Source organism: Microcaecilia unicolor, chromosome 2 (genome assembly GCF_901765095.1).
Source record: "Microcaecilia unicolor chromosome 2, aMicUni1.1, whole genome shotgun sequence".
Taxonomy (NCBI): domain Eukaryota; kingdom Metazoa; phylum Chordata; class Amphibia; order Gymnophiona; family Siphonopidae; genus Microcaecilia; species Microcaecilia unicolor.
In genome coordinates, this window is record NC_044032.1 from 143,828,079 (window position 1) to 143,854,250 (window position 26,172).

Here is a 26,172-nt window from a genome sequence, read left to right on the forward strand (position 1 = left end):
CTAGCTTACTCTAACGATTTATTGACTAGAGCAGTGCTTCTCTTCTCAACCTAGGCCTTGGGGCACACCCAGCCAGTCAGGTTTTCAGGATATTTACAATGAATATGCATGAGATACTATAGATTTATATACAAAGGAGGCAGTTCATGTGCATCTAAATCTATAGTATCTCATGCATATTTATTGTGGGTATTCCAAAAATCCATTTGGATGGGTCTGTCCCAAGAACTGGGTTGAGAAGCACTATACTAGGGCTTCAGGGTGGTTGTGTCAGAAATGAGTCATAACTTCAAGAGTCCTGAACAAGAGAACACTTGGAGTCCTGTTTACACATGCTAAAAATTACCACATGCTAACACTAGAGACACTCATAGGAATATATGGGTGTCTCTAGCACTAGTGCGTGCTAAAAAGTTAGCATGCCTACAGCGCAGCTGCAGGCCCTTGGATTTGTGCCTGCCAGAGGGCTAAACAGAGAAATTTCACATTGCCTGGTTTGGTTTGATTCAAATTCTAATCTGCTTTAACCTGGGTTTCCTTCTCTTAGTATCTTCTATCTGCTGAATTTATCTCTACCTGAAAAGGACAAAAACAAAAAACAACCTTTTCTTTTCACTTGCAGGGATTCTGGCCTCTAAGTTACTATATCTGACTTCATCCTGACTTTATAGTCCCACCTAACCACCCTTAGGTTTCCCTCTACCTATATAGGAACCTCTAGAGACAAATATCTTCAATAAACCCTACATTGATCAATCCTCCTCACTCATATCCCTTAACACAGTTCACCTTTTCACACCTGTGAATCACATCAACATGACCTTCATTCAATGCAATACATGTTGGGCTTAGTTGTAAGGCAAACAATCTGGAACCTTAGAGCTTGCCCCATCTCTCTCCAAATCTCTGCAATGAAAGATGAAATCAATAACCTCAGGAAGGAATTGGCTACAATTAAGGAAGCATCCAAGATTACTCAATTCCCAGCCAATTTATCACCAGCACTGCCACAGAGATTAAATGGGTCACAGTAGGCTCTGGCAGACTACGACCTATGAGACAGAGGCATTCACCCTTCCAATCATTGCCATCATATAATTCATTTGATTCCCACTGCAGCTCCTTGTGACTCTGGGCAAATCACTTAACCCTCCATTGCCCCAGGTACAAATAAGTACCTGCATATACAATATAAACCACTTTGAATGTAGTTGCAAAAACCACAGAAAGGCAGTATATCGTCCCATTTCCCTTTGCTGCATTGGAGTATTATGATACTCAGAAAAGAAGTACTGATGTGAAACCAGAGGCAAGGAATGTAACACAATCCAAGAGACATCCTCAAAACAGTGACAGATCAGTGCAAAGCAGAAAATTCTTACAGGTAGGAGACTCCATTATCAGAGGCATTAACTTAGGAACATAGTTCAAATGACCCAACCACTGAAGTGCTTTCCAGGATCCTCAGCTACCAGAAGTACGGACCAAATACTGAAGGTGGTCCGAGAGGAGAGTAAGGATTCTAATACTGATGTGATAATCCACCTGGGGACAATTGACCTGGCCAACAATAACAAGTTCAGAGCACAGAGAGCATTCCAGAAGCTTGGGGAGGGACAGGAGTCTTTGGTTCGGACTGTAGCATTTTCTGAAGTTATTTCTACATGTGGGAAGGGAGAAGAGAGACTATGTAAAACAGAGGAATTCAAAAAGTGGCTCAAATTTTGGTGTAAAGAAGGTTTCAAATACATAGGAGGTTGGGGCAGTACATGTCAAAATCAGAGGTTGTACTGTAATGATGGGTTATATCTTTCTGTGATGGGAAAAAGGATCCTTGAGAAGAAATTCAGACAGTGTATTTCTGGACATTTAAACTAGAGGGTGGGTGTGACAAATGGAAACAAGGGAATTCAGAAAGTCGCCCCCAGAAAAAAACATGATGGCAGAGGAAAAGATCATGTAAATAACGAAAACCAGCCTAACTCAATTTGCACATGGAAAGCAATGAGCATAAATGTTTGTAGTCTAAGTAGAAAGGTTGCCCTGATGTTTGAGGAAAATTTAGATATTGTTGCTATGACAGAGACATGGTTCAATGATTCTCATGAATGGGATGTGACCATATCAGGCTATAATCTTTTTAGAAAGGATAGGGAGGGTCAAAGAGGTGGAGGAGTCGCACTGTATGTGAAAAACAATATCAGAGTGGCTGAAATGTGGGGTACCTGGGGAAAAGAAAAAGTTATGGATTGTCCTGGAAAGAGATGATGGAACTTGTATCCACACGGGTGTTATCTACAGACTTCCGGCACAAATGGAGAAGCTGGACAAGGATCTGATAGATCCTCACAAACTTAGTATGAAAGGGGAGGTGCTATTTTTGGGAGACTTCAATTTCCCTGATGTGGATTGGAACGTCCCGTCGGCAGAATAAGAAAGAAGTAGAGAGATTGTGGATGCCTGTCAAAGTGCCTTGTTCAGACAACTGGTGACGGAACCCACGAGGAAGGGTCGACGTTGGATCTAGTGCTCATGAATGGAGGAAGCGTTTCCAATGTCCGTGTGGGTGCCCACCTGGGTAGTAGTGATCATCACATGATATGGTTTGATGTAAGAGCAAAAGCAGAGTGTGGACGCACAAAACTCAAAGTACTGGATTTAAAAAATACCGATTTGGATAAAATGGGGGAATACTTGAAGAAGCTGACATCAGGGGCAGGAATTGGAGAAGTGGAAGCGCAGTGGTCCAAGCTGAAAACTGCTATAAATATGGCAACTGATCTTTAAGCAAGGAAAGTAAACAAAAACAAGAGAAACAGGAAGCCTATATGGTTCTCCAAGCAACTAGCTGAAAAAATAAGAGCAAGAGGCTTTGTTCAAGAAATACAGAACGCAACGAGAGGATCATGGAAAATGTTACCATATTAAACTCAAAGAAGCAAAAACGGAAATATGGCTAGCAAAAGCATGGGCGGAAGAGATGTAAAGAGAAGTGACAGAATTTTTTTTTTTAGATATATTGGGGAAAGGAGAAAAAATAAGAATGGAATTGCAAGACTGAAAGATACTGAGAATAGCTGTGCGGAGAGTGATGAGGATAAAGTGAACGTGCTAAATATTTCACTTCGGTGTTCACGGAAGAAAATCCTGGAGAAGGACCCCGATCAGCTGCCAAGGATATATCTGTGAATGGAGTGCTTGCTATAATAAGCTAACCAGCAGGGAAAACAAAGAGACCTAAGGCCTAAGCCAACAGGATACCTCTGAGCTCGACTGCATAAGGAATTTTTCTTTTTTTCCCAGCATAACCTGAGACAGAAATTCCACCAGAAGGCATACCACCACAAAATAAAAGAAAAAGCACCTGGGGAAAAAATAAATAAATAAAACCAACATGGGAACAGTGAAGCCAAGTAACTCTGCTGAACAGCTTATTATGTACCGCAAACTAGAAAAGCAGTATAGAATCTTGCTATTTTTTGGATTCTGCCAGGTAGCTGTGACCTGGACTGGCCACTGTTGAAAACAAAATACTGGGCTAGATGGACCTTGGTCTGATGCACTGGGCCAACTCTTATGTTCTTATATTCGTGCTCCCATTCTGTGCAACTCCCTCCCTAAACATATTCGATTAGAGACATCACCTCCACAGTTTAAAACAACTCTGAAAAGATGTTCAGGGACTGATGGTTATCTGGTGGAATGGGAAGGCAGTAGTTGACGAACGCTGCTGCTTCTGCTTTCTTATTTTCATCTTTTCTAGTTTTAGAATTGTAAAGCACTTAAACATTATTCTAAAGATAGTTTCTCTGAAAATTCACATGTGATGGTCGATAAAGTGGCTTCGTCATCATTTACTTAAAAAAATATTTTGAATCACTGTGATCTAATTTGGGATAAGTTTGGGGCTGCCTTTGTGAAAATTATTCACCAGTTAAGGTGTTAACAGGGGTATTTTAAAGCTCCCTTCCTCTTCTCTGTTATGCAATGAAAAGATAAGTTCATAGATGAAATTTCACCTGTGGCCACATGGCTAAGAAAAGGAGGGGTATATTTGTTAGACACACTATAGTGTCATTCATACCCCCCCCCCCCCCCCAACACACACACACCGCCTCCCTCATTGTCATATCTGTTACTCCCAGGGAACTAGGGGTCAACTCAATAAAGGGCACTTAAACTCAGGCACCTAAAATTAGGGACACTCAGCTAGTATTCTATAATGGTACATTAACATACCTAATTTGTTACAGAACAGCAGGGTAAGTTGACAAATTAGGCTCTCACATTTAGGCACAACCACTTATGTCATGTCTATAGCTTGGTGTAAATTGTCCTGCTTAAATGCTGCAGTTGTGCATGTAAATGGGAGCATTCCATAAAGAGTGCACTAAAATAGTGGAAATGCTCATTCCCTTCCCATGGGAATATCCCCTTTGCAGTTATGCGCGAGGACACTTAAGCGTACCTGCTGTTTTACCCATTTTGGCATTCATTTACCGTAATCTTCCATTTGTGTACCTATAGTTGGGCTCCTAATTGGCACCTAACTTTGGGCACCCTATACAGAATTACCCCCCCTAATGGGCTTGGCAGTCTGCCACTTATTCCCCTTGCCTTGCTATTTACAGAAACAGTGCATTTCCCATTTCTGTACCACGATTCGGTAATCTGTAAGCTTGAGCTGCGCAGTACAGGCAGTTTAGGCTGGTCTCGTGTTATTAAGTAGCACAAGACTTGACACCATGAGATTTCTCAAATTTCTTGTACTGCGTGGCTGAAGCCTACAGAGCATTAAATGTTTCAGGCAGCTCTGCAAAATGAAAGCATTCAAGGATATGAAATCCTGGGCACTAGGGTGCAATTTCCAAGCACCATGACCATCTGGTGACCAGCATTTGTCAAAATTTGGATTAGTCCTTTGTAAGGGGCTGATCCCTATTCAGTGCTGAAAACTGAACGGTGATTGGTTTCTTTCCTGTCAAGTTATTGTACCATTTAACATTCATTCATTCATTCATGAAAGGGGATTAAATGACTGTCTTCTTAAGTCTAAACCTATGTTTCTTTAAGGAAGTTTATAAATCTCCATATTTTCATAAGATAAACACTAGTGAACATTTAAGACAGAAGTGCAATAATTCCTGGCATCAAAGTACAAGATATACTTTTTAATAAACAGATTTGTGTTAAGGCACTTATATGCAATCAGTAATTTTTCCAAACAAAATGTATGGTAACAAATATATGAAACATATATATAGTGGGAAATGAGGGATTTGCCCTACAACATCTTTTTAATATACTGGAGATTAACATTTGGGTCTGCAAGAATCATCTTCTCAGGTAAATCATGATAGCACAGCAACCTACATTAGCACTTGTACTTTTATTCCACCACAGATCAGAAGTTAAATTCCAAGTGTTAAATTACACATTAAGACTGGAACTTCTCTGCACTAGCTAATGCGTTTCCAGTATCAGTTGCTAAGCTGTTTGTACAAAAATGTGCACATAAAGCTGATGATACAAGTGCTTATTATTACATCAGCCCCACTATATTCATTTGATTTGGATGAAATTGTCAGCATTCCAATCTGGAGCTCATAGCTGAAAATCCCACAAACGACTGGATAAAACAGACCCCAAAAAATTACGGAATTTTTTTTAACAAATGTTACAACCAAGATATTGAATTCACAACCTGTCACAAAACACAACAAATATCATAGGTTAATAGCCACCTTTCAAATTAAACAATTTATTTATTAAGAACAAAAACAGCCTTTCAAATTCTAACAAAATAGTTTATTAAAATTAACAAATGTTGTGGAACTGAAAGTCCCAATCCAACGATAAAAAAAATTCAATTCCCAAAGGATTTGTACAACATGATTTAAGAAACTATAGAAAGCTATTTTACAAATAAACTAGTACTTACACAGTTAAGAAATTTAACTTTGCATAAGTGGTAAACTTTAATAATATAAAATAGTAACATAACACTAAATAAAGTGTGCGTGAAGGGGGGGGGGGGGGAATGGGGGGTGTTAATTTGGTCCAATTCAGAACAGATATTTGTTCCTTTTATGCATGGATCCTGCAATGCCAATCTATAAAACCCACGCACAGTAATTGCTTTGATACTGGCCATCAATCCTGTTTCTTCATTTCTTGGAGCCTGTTAACTGTCCCCAGTCATAATAGCAATGAACTCCTCCTGATTTACTGAAGCAAGGAAAACATAAAAGTTAACAAAAACTGAGCATCTGATTATAATTTAGCATATAACTATGCTAAGTATAACTCCTACCTTTAATTTTGCACTTAAAAATACATTACTCCTAATGAATAACATTTTTTGTGGTTGCCATTTTTGACTACTTAATTAGGTCAGAATTGTTACTAACAAGCATGCATGTAGATTTTCAAGACTTCAAATTATTACATGCATAAAAATATCCATAGGGTGCCTGGAATTTAATGAATCACATTTCATTTGGGCTCAGAAGAAATGGTGCCATCCCATTTTGCAAAAATAGCAATGCTTTACAAAATACACAGACTTCAAGGGAAGACAATAATAATATTAAATATTTAGTATAATCCAGCTACTTTAATACCCAATTCAGCCAAGTATATAATAGTAACTAGAAACAATGGGTACTTATTAAAGAATTGCTTTCTTGCATTTGGTACCGTGGTTACTATATTTGTCTACAGAAATAAAAGCTATACTATATATATATATATATATATATATATATATATATATATATATATATATATATATATGTTGATATCTTTCATTTGGATTAGTTTTTTTCTCAACTAGCTTCAAATTTTCTTTCCCAGATCCAAACAAAATTAGTCAACAAATTATATTATACATTTAACAACACTTAGGGGTCGTTTTACTAAGGTGTGCCGAAAAATGGCCTGTAGTAGTGTAGGCGCAGGTTTTGGGCATGCACAGGTCCATTTTTCAGCGCGCCTGTAAAAAAGGCCTTTTTAAATTTTTTGCCGAAAATGGACATACGGCACAATCAAAATTGGTGCGCGTTCATTTTGGGTCCGAGACCTTACTACCAGCCATTGACCTAGCGGTAAAGTCTCACACAGTAACTGTGTGATAATGACCTACGTGCGTCAAATGCCACTTGGAACGCATCTGATACGCGTGTCCGAAAATAAAAATTATTTTTTGGACATGCGTATCGAACGCGTGACAAAACTGAAATTACTGCAAGAGTCACACGGTAGCCAGGCAGGAACTCCATTTTGGCACACGGGCGCGCGTAGACACTTACGCGGCTTAGTAAAAGGGCCCCTTAGGACCCTGTTTACTAAGCCGTGCTATAAGACATGCTAACGTTAGAGATATCCATCGGAATGCATGGGTGTCTCTAGCGTTAAAAACATTAGCGCACCTTAGTAAACAGGGTCATTATACTCTTATAGAAGAGCACATTTCCTTAAGAGGACATGAAAAATTATTTACACTGATCATTTTCAAAGGTCTATAAAGAAGAAATGTCAGCTTCCAAATGCTGGTCAAAAAATATTAATCTAACTAAAAGGTAAAATTATAATATTTTTGCTAAAATTTATTTCCATGCTCTCTTTTAGCAGTATAACTTGAAACCATCTCCTTCTTTCATAGACACCCCTCCCCCACAAGCTCATCTTCTATGATGTTAGCTTCTTCAAAAATTCTGGCCACCTGGTATACCAGTTTCTTTGTTGCAAATACTATTGTGAAATGGAGTGACAGAACAGTATAGGTTTCTAATTGGTTGCTAAATATAGTGACACCAAAGGCCCTGTTTACAAAAGTGTGCTAGTGTTTTTAGCACGCACTAAATACGCGAGCGCGTCTCTGTAAACAGGGCCCCTGGTGAATGAACTGTGTAGTTTGCTACTGGTTGTTGTTTGTACTTCCACCAATTTGTACAGAAGTACAGCGATATTGCCATGGGATAGTGGTACCCTGTGTTTAAAAATCTACACTTTAAAATCTGTTGACAGTGACAATTGATGGTTAGATATATTATCACACTGGGTTTCATTTTATTTAATTTTTTAACCAAAAGAATGTCTGGGAACAGCTCTAGTCAAACTGCTTCTCCCCACCAGGTCAAAGACACACAGAGAGACAATATACACATATATGCACACATGGAGCAATAAAGAGGCATTACTACTATATTCTTTGTTTTATTCTCTACTACTTTATCAAAATTTTTGAAATTGATAATTCAAAAAAAAAAATGAAAAGCAAATTTGTAAATGTTACAGTATTCTAAAGTAAACATTTGCAGGATTAATTCTAAGAAGGGAGGAGAAAGAATATGGAAGGCACAACTAATGCAAGGAAAGGTAAAGGTTATTCCAATGAACTTCAGAGACATGCCACAAGTGTTACATATACTGTTTATCTTAAGGACATTGGCCAACATGGCATCTAGATCAGTTTTTATTTGATATACCATCTATATATAAAATAAACCAAAGCACTTTATAATAAAATATTAAAATAAGGGGGTGACGAGAACAAACAAAACTAATGAGAAAGACAAGAAACAGAAGGGAAAACGTGAAAGGATACAATTTTTCATAAGAGAAAATTCTGGGGAGGAAAGAACAATAAGGGAGGGAGGATGCGTCATTTACCCTCTCCGCAAAGTCCACCAAATAACAGAAGACCGAGGCCTAACTTAATTTAAAAAAAAAAAATGAAGGTGGCAGAAAAATAAAAAGCCTTAAGGGAAGATTTGAATTGAGTAATCGACAACTTAAGTCTAAAGTAAACAGGAGGGAATTCCACAAGGTAGGGAGCTGACACACTAAAACAGGAATGACAGATGTTTATCCAATGGACCTGGCAGGAAGTTGGAAAAATCAGCAAGTATTGATTAGAAGACCCAAGTATTCAGCGAGTGTTATAAGGAATGTGAAGCTGGTCTGAACAGTGGATACCCTGAAGACTGGACCTGGTGACACCAAACAAGGACCTAACAGTGAATTCTTTAAGATATGGAAAGCCAGTGGGGAACATGATCACATTTTTTCCTCTGCAGTTTAATCGCTGTACTTTGTACTAGTTCTATAACCTGTGAATTTGGGAATTAGGAAGACCAAGTATCAGGGAGCTGCAATAAACAAGTTTGGAGATAAAGCTAGGAGCAAGATGTGGCGGGATGGAAGCTCAAGCGTTGGGACACAGTGAACTGGTATGGCGCAGGGTAAAGGAACAGGAATGTGTAGTTATTCACCTGTAGAAGATGTTCTCCAAGGACAGCAGGACACACATTACCTTATACCCTCCCCTAGGAGTTGTATTCCTGAAGCTTTTACTATACTGCTGGTCCTGTGTGTTCATGTCGGGCAGGACAGCACCTGCATGTGCGTGGTACAGTACTGCATAAGGCTTTAGAAAAATCCAGAAAACTGGGTAGAATTCATGCTGGGCTCCATCAAATGATGTCACTCATATGTAATGTGTATCTTGCTCATAGAAAGCTAAGTTACTCACCTGTAGCAGGTGTTCTCCGAGGGCAAGAAGGACAGCATTTACTATATATGAGAATCCCTAGCTACCAGGCTCAGCGAAACAATAGGGATTTGCAACAGGGCAAGGCCCACCAAAACCCAAATAACCTAGAACATATACATACATCTATGGTGTGGATGCACCCTGCAACATAATAAAAATGGACCTAAGAGGTTTCTAACCCCCAAACATATTCTGCAGAACTGTCTGAATCAAATGTCAGATCAGGAATTCTGTTCAAAAGACAGTAGCAAGATGTGAATGTGTGGATTAAAGATCACACTGCAGCTTTGCAAATCTCCTCAGTGGAGGCTGACCTCGAGTGGGCTACCAAGGAAGCCAAGGCTCTGACCTTGTGAGCCGTGACATGATTCTCCAGTCAGCCCATCTTGGGCATAAGTAAAGCAAATGCAATCTGCTAGTCAACTGGATAAAGTGCTTTTACTGATGGCTGCCCTCATCCTTTTAGGGTCACAAGAAACAAAAAGCTGGGTGGACTGTCTATGGCCTTTAGTCTGCTCCTGTTAGAAGGCCAAGGCTTGCTTGCAGTCCAAAATGTGCAGTGTGCTTTCACCTGGATGGGTATGAGGTTACAGGAAAAATGTTGGCAGAACAATTAAGGTGGAAATCCAACACTATCTCGGAAGAAACTTGGAATGCGTGTGGAGAACCACTCTGTTATGATGAAAACTGTGTATGAGGTGGATTAGCTACTAGGGCCTGAAGCTTGCTGACCCTATGTGCTGAAGTAACAGCCACCAGAAATAGAACCTTCCAGGTCAATAACCTCAGGTGACAAGTGTTAAGTGGCTCAAAAGGAGCTTTCATTAGCTGGATTAGGACAATATTGAGGTCCCATGACACAGTGTTTGGTTTAATAGAGGATTTAATCAAAAGCAAGCCTCTCAAAAATCAAACAATTAGAGGCTGTACAGAGATGGGCTTAGCTTCCACACGGTAATGGTAAGTGTCAATTGCAGTGACGTGAACTCTTACAGAGTTGGTCTCGAGACCAGTCTCAGAAAGGTGCAGAAGGTTTTTGAGCATGGCAGGAAAAAGGATCTAAGGCCTTGCCCTCACACCAGACAGAAAATCTTTTCCAGAAGCAAGGATCCTGGAGATACCCTCATGCAGTTGGAGGGATGTTAGCTCTATGCTCTCAACATCTAATCTGTGAAGGCTAAGGATTGGAGATTAGTGTGCAAGAGAGACCCCTCATTCCGAGTGATAAGGGTCAGAAAGGCATCCAGGCTCCACAGTTCTTTGGAGGCTAGCTCCAGAAGTACAGGGAACCATATCCGTTGAGGCCAGTAAAGCGTAATGAAGATCATGATCCCCTGGTCCTGCTCAAATTTCAGTAAAGTCTACCCTACAAAGGGTATTGGAGGATACACATAGAGAAGACCTTGCCCCCAATGGAGGAGGAAGGCACCCGATGCTAGTCTGTCATATTACCTCAGTCTGGAGCAGAAATGAGGGACTTTGTTGTTCATATGAGAGGTGAATAGATCGACTGAGGGGGTGCCCCACTCTCAGATCTGTCAGGCAACATCCATGTTCAGAAACCACTCATGCAGGTGCATCACCCTGCTCACCAGGCTGTTGTCATTCCCTGCCAGGTATGTATAGGTCTGAGTCACACGCCACGGCTGGAGGCCCAATGCCACATCCCGACAGCTTCCTGACACGAGCTACAATTCTGTGCCTCCCTGCTTGTTGACATAGTGCATCATGACCTGATTGTCTGTTTGAATGAGGATAATTTGGTACAACAGCCAATCTCTGAAAGCCTTCAGAATGTTCCAAATGGTCCCTAACTCTAAGGAGATTGATGTGAAGTTGGCCTCTCCTGAGTGGACCAGTGACTGTGGGCATGAAGCCTGTCTAAGTGAGCTCCCCAGCCCAGGTTGAACGCATGTGTCATTAGTGTCTTCTGTGAAGGAGAAATTTGGAATGGAAGCCCCATGACCAGATTGGACTGTATCATCCAAAACAAGAGGATCGTACATCACAGAGACAGATGGCTCCAGGAGTATGAGAATCGACAGGGAGGTTTGCTACCGTCTGATAACAGTTTCTTTACTAATAACAAGACCTCTCTTCATGACCATGAATTCTACTGGACAGAATTATACCATAGCTATCATCTGACCCAGAAAGATGAAAATGTTGGACTGAAGAGGAAGAAGAGAAAGGAGAAGGCCAGAAGACTTGTTGGTGGATAGATGGCTTTGAGGAGAGCGAGAAACTGATTTTCTAAACACAACAGTGAACTTCATACCTTGTAACAAACTGACAAGGTCAGCTCAGCTATAATACTAGGCCTCACCCGAAAGATTGTGTATCAGTATCAGAATATAGACCTTGGATTTTACTCCTGGCCTGAGAAACTTGCTGTGGCTTCAGCTTGAGTCTCAACGGAGGAATCCGATTCTTTACCATTGGAAGTCTGCAATAAGGGCTGCAAGGTGAGAGAACAGGATTTATTACCTACAGTCGGAATAGTTAGTCCATGGTTTTATCTGTGACAGACTGGTTTTTCAGGACTGGTGGTCAGTGAATTACTAGCTGCTAAGTGTGTATTTTGTACAAGACATATTAGCTGTGTAAGTTCTTATATCTCCTTAGTGGTGTGATTAGTTGTATTATCACTTATCCATTTAGTTTATTTGGCTAATCATATATCTTTACATATATGTATATATCTTGGTGATAATCTGTTTTTGGCAGTACAAGCTTATTTTTGTAACTTGCTTTGTATTTGCAACATACCCATTACTTTTATAACTAATAAATAATGTATTCCATTTGTAGCATTGTTCATTGGTACAGCTAGTCAGCAGAGCCTAAGAGCCACTTAGGTACTGTCATATCCCTGAACAAAAATTGCTTTTGTGTGATTATCCGATATAGAAGTACCTACATGTTCCAGTCAGACAGATGTATTGCATGTATATTTTAAGTCTCAAACACACCAGCGTCACAATATCTTCACGATGATGGACATAATCACTACATATCAATGAAATGCTATCATATATACATTAAATGTAAATGGTAAAAGGATCCTCAGAAGGCCCAACAGCATGAGAACTTCTTTAACTAAGTACTGTCCAAATTCATCATTGATCCAACCATATGCTTTTTACATTTTTTAAATATTTTCAATTTTTTATATTCTCAGATAGAGTTACTACGCATAAATCTTAGCATTATAGCACTTATATGTTCAAACTGTTAAAAGTATAAGGCCACCTCTCCAGACATGAATTTATGTTTCGATAATCTGCGTCAGGGTCGAGGCACAAAAGAAAATAAAATTGAAAGCGCTGGAATTCTCTTTCCTGGGGAGACCAGATGGACTTATGGTTCTTATCTGTCAGCACAAAGCTGCGCTAGTGGCTGCTGGTGCACTAATGCCAACACAGCCCATTTACTCTGAATGGACTGTGTCGGCATTGCCATGCAGCTTAGTAAACAGGGGGAGATGGGGGGAGGGGGTATTTGTTTAGTTTTTGTTTTTTTTCCTTTTCTCCAAAGGAAAAGGTGGTCCCCTCAGCATCAAGGTCATGCTTGAGGCAAATGTATTATTTTAAAGAATACTGTCATTCTGAAGATAACTGTATCATGCTGTAATAGAAATTCTAAAAACTGATTGCAAAAAAGAACAACAGATTTATCTGACCGTAAGTTCAAACACAGGAAACAATATATTTAGGGTTTTTTTTCTCACATATGACTAAACCTTTATTTTTAAAGTTCTTCAAGACAAATTTCCAGATTCTTCTTCAAAAGCTTCCTGTGAAATTTCTCACTCTTCAGAACATGTTTTAGGAATAATCTATATTCATCACAGTGCTCCTTATAGCAACTTCCAAATGTGAAAACATTGCCTACTTTAAATTGCTCTATACAGGATTCAAACTTCAGTGTTTAAATAGCCAACTACAAATTTCTTTGTACATTTAAACAGATGTCCAACTCAAACACAAAAGACACATTGTCCCAAATCTGATATATGGTACTCAAAAATGAAATACGAGTTCTGAAAGCACAAAATTCAGATAACCTATATCAGATTCATCCAGTGGTTATAAAGGTTTAAAGCAGAAAACCTGCTATACTTGCAACTTCTGGAAGTTTCTGAAGTCTTGAAATAATTTCAAAATTACAGCTGCCATTAAAGATATACAACCCTTTCAAGGCAACACAACGACCAGAAAAAAACTTACAAAAAAATCACCTCTAAACTAAAACATGATCTGATGCATTATGAATTTTTGCAGCCTGCAGATAAATGAATCAACAAATCCTATAATTTACACCATGAACGTTCCATGAAGCTGCCTGGATCCGTGTCTCCATTCTGATTGGCTGTGCCTGGGTCTGAAGCCTCAAAACAAATAGCACAGAAACCGCCAGCTCACCCGCCCGCTGCCAGTCAAAAATGGCACCCACAGCAGCCGGAAAGAAAAACAAAAGACTGACAGTCCAACAGAAACCACACCCGCTGCCCGTCAAATTGAAAGCCAGACCGCCCGCCCGCCCAGCAGTGCGAGTCCACCTGAAGCCCGCCCCGCCAAACCACATCGCTACGAAACCGCCAGCCAGCCCGTCGCCAGTCAAAAACGGCACCCACAGAAAAACAAATCATAACTGCACACCAGGTAAGAGGAAACGCGATCTTCACCCCCACACACACTTCAACAAACCCATCACCCCAACCCCCTCCCTGTCATTCTGACAGAGAAAAAAAATGTAACACCCTGTCAGAAAACCTCCCGTCTCACACATACACACACGATCTCTCTCTGTGACACACAACACACACAGTTCCCCCTCCACACACACAATTACTGACTTTTTTTAAAAACCCAGATATGCTACTGCAGTTACCACATCCACATCCACAAGTTCCAGAGCTTAACTATTCATTGAGTGAAAAAATATTTCTCCTATTTGTTTTAAAAGTATTTCCATGTAACTTCATTGAGTTAAAGAGAACACCACCATTTCAGGCTTGTGCAAGTATACTGCATGCAACTACACTTTAGACCTCGCAACCTCCAAGGAGCTTTTTGACTTTTTTTTTATCAATTTCTGATGCTGCCAATTTACAGCTGGAGAGTGAAGTCAGGCTGGAATCTCAGCTAAAAAGGGACTCCTCAGTCAGCCAAACTTTGCAGTCAGGAAGCCCTTCTTTCTTCCTTTCAAACTAGTAGCAGCTTTTTCCCCATCTCATAATGGTTCTATGGCTATTAAGGCTATCTATTCAACCTTATGGAAACATGCAACCACAATGTTTACAGTAAGATTGGGTGTGGTCAGAACTAAGGCAGTTTAGATACTTAGAATGTATATCAAAGTTCTGGATCTTTTTCCTACTCTGTAGGCAGGGATGGAACCCTGACTTTGGTTAGGACATGTCACAGATTCATTAAAAAATGTAAGAAAGAAACCACACATAATACTTTTATTTTCAGTAAAATGACCATAAACAACTTCAGAAAATGCACACAGGTGCATCCTCTGAACAGGAAATGGGGGGAGAGACTGGTTTTTGCATCCATTTGACAGAGCAGAAAAAGCAAGACCTAGGGGATTGAGAACTTGCCACAAAGGGAAAGGCTGCGTATGCTCAGAACTTTATACTTAGTTATGAGCTATGACAGTGTTATATCCCAGTGACATGCAATTACATCCCTGCTTGTGTATCTAACTAAATCCTATTCATTGACAGAAAGCATGCTGAACATGACTCATGTTTATATCTGTATTGTATATATGTACGTGCTCAAACACATCTGACTGTCTCTCTGACCTGGAGGACAGTGTGAATGGAGCTATTCCCAATTATTCTATTGGTTTAGAAAGAATAATAAAATGAAACCTTGTGTGATGGTAACCGTTGGAATGTTAAATAATAGAACTGTACATTTAAACCACAGAGTGCCACTGAATCAAGTCAACAAGTACTGCTGTGCTTCTACATCAGCAGGAGTGCAAACGTGACGGCCAATTCTCTAAAGTAGGCCCTAACATTTATGTGCTCATTGCACGCATAAATGTTTATACTACTAGTATATATGTGCACATAGGCAGCGTACCAGTAAATACATGGCTAAGTGCTATTCTGTAAACACTATTATACTGCAAACACATATCTGCAAAGGGAGAGGGGTATGGGTGAAGAATGGGTGAGACTTTAGTGAGGCTCTCGCAACACTCTACAAGTTACAAATGTAGATTACATGCATCTCTGTCACATTAAGGCACCCTGCACTTATGCTGGCTCTAGTATTCTATAATAGAACCTAGAATCCTAGATTCTATTACAGAATAGGCTCCTACCGTCCACCCTTGGGGTGCTTAGAGGTGTCCAAGTGTTCAGTCACTAGGTGTCACTGTACATAGTAACCTTGTTGGTGATGGCAGCAAAAGCCATAACACGCTGCCTGGGCTGACCCAAAGCTTTTCCTCTGCTGCAGTCTGCCCTTGTGCCCCCCTCTGGTGCCCCTCTGCTGCGACGTGCACCAGAGGGGCAAGCCGCAGCAGAGGGCTCAGGCAGCATGTTATGGCTGCTGCTGCCACCGCCCAGCACAAATGCGGCTTGGGGAATTGGAGGGGGGGGGGGCGGGGAGGAGATGAGTCAGGTGCCAGACTCACAATAGAATTTATAACAAAGAAAATGAAATGTACATCTGAATCACCAAGATCCAGTCCAGCAGAGATAATTATGTGGTAGCCAGGGCTGGGGTGTGAGGAGAGGAACAGAAGAAATTATTCAACTCCTCTATGCATGCATGTGCACATTACTATATGTGCACATCTGTACAGCCTATGTATGTTTATATTTGTATACTCACTCTGGATGTCCACGTGAAAAACACAACGAAAAAGATGTTCTACTCCATGTGGAAACTTAAAAGAGTAAAACCTTTCTTCCCGAGATACATCTTCCGTACCCTGGTACAGTCAATGTTAATAAGTCATCTGGACTACTGCAACGTACTATTCGCGGGCTGCAAAGAACAGACTATCAAAAAACTCCAAACTGCCCAGAATACTGCCGCCAGACTCATATTTGGAAAAACTAAATATGAAAGTGCAAAACCCTTAAAGAGAGAAACTCCACTGGCTCCCACTCAGGGAACGCATTACATTCAAGATCTGCACGACTGTACACAAAATCATTCACGCGGACGCCCCAATCTACATGCTAAACCTTGTGGACCTACCGCCAAGAAACGCCACAAGATCATCCTGCAAATTTCTCAACCTACACTTCCCCAGCTGTAAAGGACTAAAATACAAGCAGATGCACGCCACCACCTTCTCTTACATAAGCATGCAATTATGGAATGCATTGCCTACAGACCTGAGAACAATCGACGAAACAACTGTCTTCCGCAAATCTCTGAAGACATATCTCTTCAGCAAGGCCTACAATGAGAACCGATAGCCACACCAGTACAACTCAGTTAAGAAAGCCCACCTTCTATAATTACCCTAATCACTCCCTTCCTTCTTCTTTCTTCCCTCACTTAATTTCTGCACAACACTAAATGTATCTGCTATCCGGTAATGACAATGTTTATAAAACTATGTAAGCCACATTGAGCCTGCAAATAGGTGGGATAATGTGGGATACAAAGCAATAAAATAAAATAAATAAAAATATACATACAGGTATGTGTCTGTGTGTCTATTTCAGTGTGTTTGCATATGTGTATATATCTATGTTGGCTCCATGTGTCTCTGAGTGGGACATGACAGTAGAGGGAAGGGGTAGTGGGAAAAGAGCAATTCCTTAACAGCCATATTTCAGTGTATTAACATTTCAATGCTTCTATGCTACAGGTGCTGAACTCCCTTTCCCAGAGAAACACATTGAGGCATTTTTGGGGAGACTATTTTCTGTAGAACCCTTGGGTTTACTTCGCTCACTTCTGAAACAGATGTGTCATGGAGGAAAATCCAGGAAAAAAAAAAAAGACACATTTGGTCCTAAGTATGTGGGTGGTTATTAAAATTTAAATAAAAAGTGCCTGCCTCTCAAAGATAAATAAATCCAAGCAGCGCAGCAATCTTTACAGAAATGAAGGAGTAAAACTTTGGAATGGTCATCTCATTAAAATCAATTAACTGTATTACAATGAAATGGCCACTAGGCCTGCTTCGTCTTTTAAAAAGTGTTGCCACAACTCTTTTTAATGCTAATACACTATCCTGCTTATAATCGAAATAGAAAAACGCCTATATTGTGACCCAAATCGGGAGATAGACGTTTATCTCACAAAAACGAATAAACCGGTATAATCGAAAGCCGAATTTGGACGTTTTCAACTGCACTCCGTCGCGGATGCGGACAAAGTTGATGGGGGCGTGTCGAAGACGTGGTGAAGGCGGAACTGGGGCGTGGTTATCGGGCGATCAGAGATGGGCGCCTTTCGCCGATAATGGAAAAAAAATAGCGAGAATTTAGGGCACTTTTCCTGGACCCTGTTTTTCCACGAATAAGGCCCCAAAAAGTGCCCTAAAATGACCAGATGACCACTGGAGGGAATCGGGGATGACCTCCCCTGACTCCCCCAGTGGTCACTAACCCCCTCCCACCACAAAAAATGATGTTTCACAACTTTTTATTTTCACCCTCAAATGTCATACCACCTCCCTGGCAGCAGTATGCAGATCCCTGGAGCAGTTGTTAGGGGGTGTAGTGGACTTCAGGCAGGTGGACCCAGGCTCATCCCCCCCTACCTGTTACAATTGTGCTGCTTAATGCTTAGTCGTCCAACCCCCCCCCCCAAACCCACTGTACCCACATGTAGGTGCCCCCCTTCACCCCTTAGGGCTATAGTAATGGTGTAGACTTGTGGGCAGTGGGTTTTGAGGGGGATTTGGGGGGCTCAACACACAAGGGAAGGGTGCTATGCACCTGGGAGCTCTTTTACCTTTTGTTTTTGTAAAAGTGCCCCCTAGGGTGCCCGGTTGGTGTCCTGGCATGTTAGGGGGACCAGTGCACTACGACTCCTGGCCCCTCCCACGAACAAATGCCTTGGATTTATTCGTTTTTGAGCTGGGTGCTTTCATTTTCCATTATCGCTTAAAAGCAAAAACGCCCAGCTCACAACTTGGCGAATAAAACATGGACGTCTATTTTTTTCGAAAATACGGTTCGGTCCGCCCCTTCACAGACCCGTTCTCGGAGATAAACGCCCATGGAGATAGACGTTTTCGTTCGATTATGCCCCTCTTTATCATACAAAAGTACAAGAAGAAAAATAAGCCCCAACTTCTGGTATTTTACAATCATCTCTAAATGGTATCCAACAAATCAAAGAAAACATTTTAAATTTATTTTTCTCTCATTTTCCAATACTTACTTTCTCCATCACCATCTTTATCAAATTCCTCTATCATAGCACGTAACTCTTCATCAGTTATATTTTCTCCAAGTTCTCTGGCAACCCGACGCAAATTTCTCAAGCTTATTTTACCAGAATCATCATCATCAAATAATTTAAATGCCTTCAGCATCTCTTCTTGAGGGTCTCTATCTAAAATCCAGTCAGTCACTACAAGAGAAGAAAACCAAAATATCACCTCAGCTATTCTAATTTCACGAGGATGCGTTTTTCATAATACAAAACAATGGCAGACAAATTAACTAATGAAGACGTATAACAAAATGTGGGTAAAATAACTTAAATCAACAACATGATATGGCAGCAAGTAAGCAGGAAATTTTCTGCAGAAAAAAAAGGAAAACTTGTTAGTTTTGGAAAATTATATATACATTGTTTTATTCCTACTGTACAGTCATGTAAGCCACTTTTTTGGAACAACAACATATTAACTTTTGTAGGAAGAAATACAGAAAGCCCAGTTACTTACCTATTATTTGTGAACAGCAGTATACAAGTACTCACAGATAGAAAATGTCATCTAACACAGTACAGCATGGGAAAAAGCTTCTCCAGCTTAGAAATCTTACAAAAGCTTTTAAGAAACAATATCGTGCATGCATGTTATTCCCACCTGCTGCTGTCTCAGTAAAGTTTACAGCAGAAAACAACTGCTTGGGGAGGAGGGTGGGTATGTGAGGATGTGTATCCTGATGTGCACTGGGAACACCTGCACTAAGTAGATAACTTGGTTTTCTCTCATGGCAAGCAAGATGTCAAGACATCACAGACGGGACTCCCTACCTACAGGCTACCTTCAACAAGAGCAAGATGTTGGGGGGGGGGGGAGGGAAGCGGCAAAAGGCAAAGTAGAAATAAAGAAAGTGGACCTGAGGAGATGAAGCTGGATTCTAATTCCCAAAGAGATTATGGAGGACAGACTGGCCAAACCTAATGTCACATCAGAGTACCTTTCTAGACAGCAGAGAGATATGAATGTATCACAACTCGGCATATCTCTTCCATGGAGGCTGGCCTCAAGTTGGCTGCTAATGCCTCCATACTTTTGATAGAATCTTGACATGACGGGTCAAGCCTGCCTGAGGAAATAGTAGTCTGCTGGCCAATTAGATTGTGTGTTTGGTAATGGCAGTTCAAGGCTCATTGACAGTCAGAAGAAGCAAAAACTGGGTGGACAAGGGCTTTAGTCCACTACAAATAGAAGACTAAGGCTCATTTTCCATCCAAAGCATGCAAGGCAATTTCACCTTTAGACATAAGGTTGCAGGTAAAATACTGGCAGGATGACTGAGTGATCAAAACAGAAATCTAACACTACTCTGGGAAGGAACGTTGGATGGGTACATAGAACCACCCTACTATTAAATAATTTAGTACAGGATCAAATCGCTAGAGCCTGGAGTTCATTGATTATATGTACTGAAGTGACCACCACCAAAAACAAGACCTACCAGATAAAAGAAATCTGGTGGCTCAAAAGGAACTTTCAATCAGTTGGTTAAAATAACACTGAGATCCCAAAACATTGCAAAAGGCTTGATGGGAAGCTTCAATAGAAACAAGACCTTCATAAATCAAACAATTAGAGGATATACACAGCTTATGTGGGTCCAGCCCAATATTTAGCCAGGACCCAAAAAAACACTTGTGTGGGCTCCGGCTAAATATTGGCCAGGATCCACATAAGCAGAAGCAGGTCCACTTCCTTATCCTGTCCAAGTCCCCTCCTCTGCCTCCAAGACAAGTTGAGCCCCTCCCCATCCTACCTATATCATCCCTGGTGGTCTAGGGGGTTCCATGCATAGGTACAATGCCCACTTGCTCCTGCCTGTTGTGGCTCCAGCTTCAAACTGGCCCCTCACAAAGCACCTCAATCATTAATATCTCCCTTCCCCAATCTGGTCTTACCCTATAAGTACATACGTGTTGCCATACTGGGATAGATCAAAGATCCATCAAGCCCAGTATCCTGTTTCCAACTGTGGCCAATACAGATCACAAGTACCTGGCAAGATCTCAAAACAGTACAATACATTTTATGCTTCTTATCCTAGAAATTGTACGCCACATTGAGCCTGCCCATGGGTGGGAATAATGTGGGATATAAATGCCATAAATAAATAAATAAATAAATAAATAAACAGTGGGCTTTCCCAAGTCCATTTTAATAATGGCTTATGGACTTTTCTTTTATGAAGCCATCGCCATCCAAACATTTTTTGAACCCCGCTAAGCTAACTGCTTTTATCGCATTCTCTGGCAATGAATTCCAGAGTTTAATTACACGTTGAGTGAAGAAATATTTTCTCTGATTCATTTTAAATTTACTACTTTCTAGCTTTATTGAGTGCACCCTAGTCCTAGTATTTTTGGAAAGAGTAAACAAGAAATTCATGTCTACCCATTGCACTCCACTCAGTATTTTATATACCTCTATCATACCTCCCCTCAGCCGTCTTTTCTCCAAGCTGAAGAGACCAAGCTGTTTCAGTCTTTCCTCACAGGGAAGTTGTCCCAACCACTTTATCGTTTTCGACACCCTTCTCTGTACCTTTTCTAATTCTACTATATCTTTTTTTGAGATGTGGTGACCAGAATTGAACATAATATTCGAGGTGCGGTCACACCATGGAGCGATACAAAGGCATTATAACGTCCTCATTTTTGTTTTCCATTCCTTTCCTAATAATACCTAACATTCTATTTGCTTTCTTTGCTGCCGCAGCACACTGAGCAAAAGGTTTCAAAGTATTGTCAACGATGACTCCTAGATCCTTTTCCTGGTCAGTGACTCTTAACATGGAACCTTGCATCACGTAGTTATAGTTTGGGTTCCTCTTTCCCACATGCATCACTTTGCAGTTGCTCACATTAAACATCATCTGCCATTTGGATGCCCAGTCTCCCAGTCTCGTAAGGTCGTTTTGCAATTTTTCACATTCCTCTTGTGATTTAACAACTTTGAGTAACTTTATATTGCTGGCAAATTTAATTACCTCACTAGTTATTCCCATATCTAGATCATTTATAAATATTTTAAAAAGCAGCAGTCCCAACACAGACACCTGTGGAACCCCACTATCTACCCTTCTCTGTTGAGAATACTGACCATTTAACTGTACTCTCTGTTTTCTACCTTTGAACCAGTTTTTAAATCCACAATAGAACACTATTTCCTATCCCATGACTTTCCAATTTCCTCTGGAGTCTTTCATGAGGTACTTTGTCAATGCCTTTTGAAAATAGATACACAATATCGATCGGCTCACCTTTATCCACATGTTTGTTCACCCCTTCAAAGAAATGTATTACATTGGTGAGGCAAGATTTCCCCTCACTAAAACCATGTTGGCTTTGTCTCATTAATCTATGCTTTTGAATATGATCTGTAATTTTGTTCTTTATAATAGTCTCTACCATTTTGCCTGGCACTGACGTCAGGCTCACCAGTCTGTAATTTCCCGGATTACCTCTGCAACCCTTTTCAAAAAGCTGTGTTACATTGGCCACCCTCCAATCTTCTGGTACCATGCTTGATTTCAAAGATAAATTGCCCCATTACATCTTCCAGGTTTACAGAGATTTGATTCAGTTTCTCTGACTCATCAGCATTGAATACCATTTCTGGCACCAGTATCTCTCCCACATCTTCCTCGGTGAAGACCGAAGCAAAGAATTAATTTAATCTCTCCGCTATGGCCTTGTCTTCCCTGAGTTCCCCTTTTACCCCTCGGTCATCTAGCAGGGTGTTTTAATACAATCTAAATTTCAATTTTTCTTTAAAAAAAACAAAACCAAAAACTATATCCCTTAAGTCCCCCATTTTCCATTTCTGTCCATGAAAACTTCCCTCACAAAACTATTTTCTTGGAGTTATAAATTAAATACATACCAACTTCACTAAAATTTTCAAAAGTGATTTTGCCAGTTGCTTCACAGTCATAGTCCTTCAGAATCTTTAGTACATCTGCTTTCTTTACATCAAATCCTAAAGCTCTCATTGCCACCTTTTCAAATAAAAAAGCACAAGAGTAAATTAAAAAAAAAAAACACAGAATATATATGTTTATTTTACACATTACAAAAACAATTAAAGCCAACAGACCTGCCCAGAATTTAACAATCAAGAAAAGCAATAGTTATTCAAATTAACTAATTATGATTTCCTATCTTTGTTTTAGTTATAGATAAAGGAAATGTCTCCAGCTATTTTCAAACTTGTTGTTCTGGGCTCTGATTGGCCCAGGAGCTCATTTTCATTTGGATTTTACTGTCTTTCCCCCCAGTATTAGCTCAGAAGAAAAGAGAGACAGATCTTTTGCTGAGGCTCTGTGAACAGTGATATGTCATGATCTCCCCAGGTACTTTTTAGAAAGTAAAAAACATTTAGATTGTTTTATAATTGATCCATATTTCACTTACCTGTTATTGTTTGTTGATTGCATTTCTTTTTGTTCGCTGTTCAATATTTTTAAGACAATAAACAAATTTCAGTTTATTGCCTCTTTTGTCTGGACTGATAAAGATTCCTGGTGGTTTATGTGTTGAGTCTGTGAGTACATTCTGGGAACTGTGAGAACACTGGGAGTGTGGCTTCCAGTAACCTAGAAATCACTGGCGATAATTTGAAAGGAGACTCGACCAGAGGTGGTTGCAACCCAGTCGGTGAGAGGAGAGTGCTAGTGTAGAGTACAGGCAGCAGGTGCAGGTGGACCTGAGCTGTACTGGGGATAGACCCTCTAAGTGGCCGTGAGGTAACCCCAGGCAGGTGGCTAGGCATTTCGAGACAGATCTTTCGTACTTTTATTGTGGCAGCATGGTGGGATTGTCACACTCAGTGGGTGGTGAGGGTCACCATCCACTGAGTAGTTCAGACATTTTTTTTTATCTCTAACCTCCAGGCACAGAACACAGTGAAAACTGCAGCAGTAACCGGGTACCTTCTCAGTTAATTTTTCTTGGTAGTGTTAGGAGATTAGCAATGTGCTGATGGCAAATGGTAGTGGCCAGAAGACACTGGAGATGCCTGACCTAACACAAGAGCAACCAGAGAGCTTCAGCGAGGAGGAGACACAGGACCGGCCTATGCAGAGCTCTCCTGAGGGGAGACCAGACTCCTTGTGGACAACGGCCCATTAGTTGGCAGGGCCGAGTGCCATGCCAGTTGAAATCTGGCAAATCTACATGGTAGAACAGCAGCGGTTAGACCAGCCGCAGTGAGAGGAGTTCCAGCTGCAGCGTGAAGAGCCTGAGTGGGAATTCCAACTACAGAAAATGAAGGTAGAGATGGAAATGGCTCGTATCCAAAGCTCCAGCCCAACCCCCGCGCCAAGGCCAGAGGTAGGATCCTCAGCTCGGATCGGGCCCAAGTTGCTTTTGCAGTTCGATGATACCCGAGGTGACATGGATATCTAACTACCTTTGCAAAAATTTGCTGCCTGAATGAGATTCCTCAGAAAGACTGGGTGCGCTAAATGGTAGGAAAGCTGACTGGTAGAGCACTTGAAGCATTTCAAGGACTGTCCATGGAGAAATGCGCTCAGTTTGAGGACGTGTGCAAAGATTTGTTGAAATATTACACCATTACCCCGAGACCTATAAACTAAGGTTCCGGACTTTACAAAAGGGGGTTGATGATACTAACAGCAAGTTTGTGATTCAGCTAAGATACCAGCATCAGTTGTGGCTCAGTGGAGCTGAAGTTAAAACCCTGGAGGACTGCCAAAACCTGATAGTCCTGAAGCAGTTTCTTCAGCGTTGTCGTCCAGAGGTGAGGGAACACGTTCAAGATCACCAGCCACGTACTCCAGAGAAGGCAGCTGAGTTGGCCGACATCTTTATGGCTAACCGTCCCTGGTTGGCAAAGAGAAGTGGTCCTTATCTGCACCAGCCAGGATCTATGGGCAGCCAGGGCCCTAAGTCAAATATTCCTGCAACCTCAGAGACTATCACCAAACCCTCCAGTGTCCCCCAAAAACCTAAAGATTTTAAGGAATGAATGCCCTTGTTACTAGTATGAGTGCACAGGACGATTCACAGCGGACTGCCCAGATAATCCCAAGCCTGCACTAAAGAGCATTCCAGTTCCTGCACCAGGGCTGGCGGCTTTTGTGGGTGGCTCCAGTTCCATGAGAGAGGTCCATGCAATAGCCACTGCACAAAAGGTTACTGGTCATTCATCAAGCAAGGAAGCAGATGGGTTTCCACAACACTACAGCACCCCAGTAACTGTGAATCAGACCCAGGTGGCTAGGCTTGTAGACATTGACTCTAGCAAGACTTTTGTTATGACCAGAGCTACTGTCAGAAGATGCTATTCTTCCAGGGTGCACTGCAGAGGTAATGTTACCCAATGGATCCAGACAGACTGTACCCATTGCTCGAGTATTCCTGGACTGGGGTACCAAGCCTGAATACAGAGAAGTGGTGCCAACGCTATGTGGAACAGACATGGATCCAATGAACATTACCCTTGAATGCGGAGTCATCATTTCTACTGTGGTAATCAGTAGTCAGGGCCAGGCGGCCCAACAAGCAGAAGCAGCAGAGATCACCTCTCCAGTTCCAGATCCTGAGCCAGTCCAGGTGGAAACAGCTGACCAAGCGACAGGAGGCGCTCCACTGCTTCCAGCAGCACCAGTTCCAGAGGTGACTGAAGCCGTAAGTATGGAAAAACCTGACTTAACCGATATACCCACTGATCAGACTGTTGACCCTGATTTGTCAAGAGTCACCAGCAGAGACCCAGAGATGGATACTGATATAGGACAGAGCCAGCACTCTGACCCTGACCTGGAAGAACTGAGGTAGAGGGATGGTCAACCAACCAGTGAGACTTGTAAAGACTATGGACGGAGGGCTTGTTGTACAGAAAGACTCATCCTGTTGATCCCAAAAGGCCCTGGACAGCAGGCAAGCAGCTCATAGTGCTCAGGGTATACAGAGAACAACTCCTACAGATTGCACATGATATTCCACTAGCAGCACATCAGGGGGTGAAACACACAAGCACTAGATTGACACAGAACTTCTATTGGCCTGGAGTATCTTGAGCCATAGCTGACTAATGTTGAACTTGTGATGCGTGCCAAAGAGTGGACAAGACCCAAGATCACCACCGAGCTCCCCTGAAATCTTTACCCATTATCAGTGAACCCTTTGAGAGAATAGCTGTGGATATAGTGGGGCCTC

At 41.2% G+C, this 26,172-nt stretch overlaps 1 protein-coding gene across 1 annotated transcript in view; it reads right to left on the bottom strand.

Annotated features, from left to right (window-relative positions):
* Positions 1 to 5,156: 5,156 nt before the first annotated feature.
* Positions 5,157 to 26,172, bottom strand: part of CETN3 (centrin 3) — a 50,571-nt gene continuing 29,555 nt past the window's right edge. The window contains exons 3-5 of the mRNA XM_030193376.1: positions 22,874 to 22,988; positions 18,940 to 19,131; positions 5,157 to 6,228 (exon numbers count right to left, since the gene is read on the bottom strand). Coding sequence (XP_030049236.1) covers positions 6,185 to 6,228; positions 18,940 to 19,131; positions 22,874 to 22,988 — 351 coding nt within the window. The 3' untranslated portion in view covers positions 5,157 to 6,184. The remainder of the gene's footprint in view (positions 6,229 to 18,939; positions 19,132 to 22,873; positions 22,989 to 26,172) is intronic.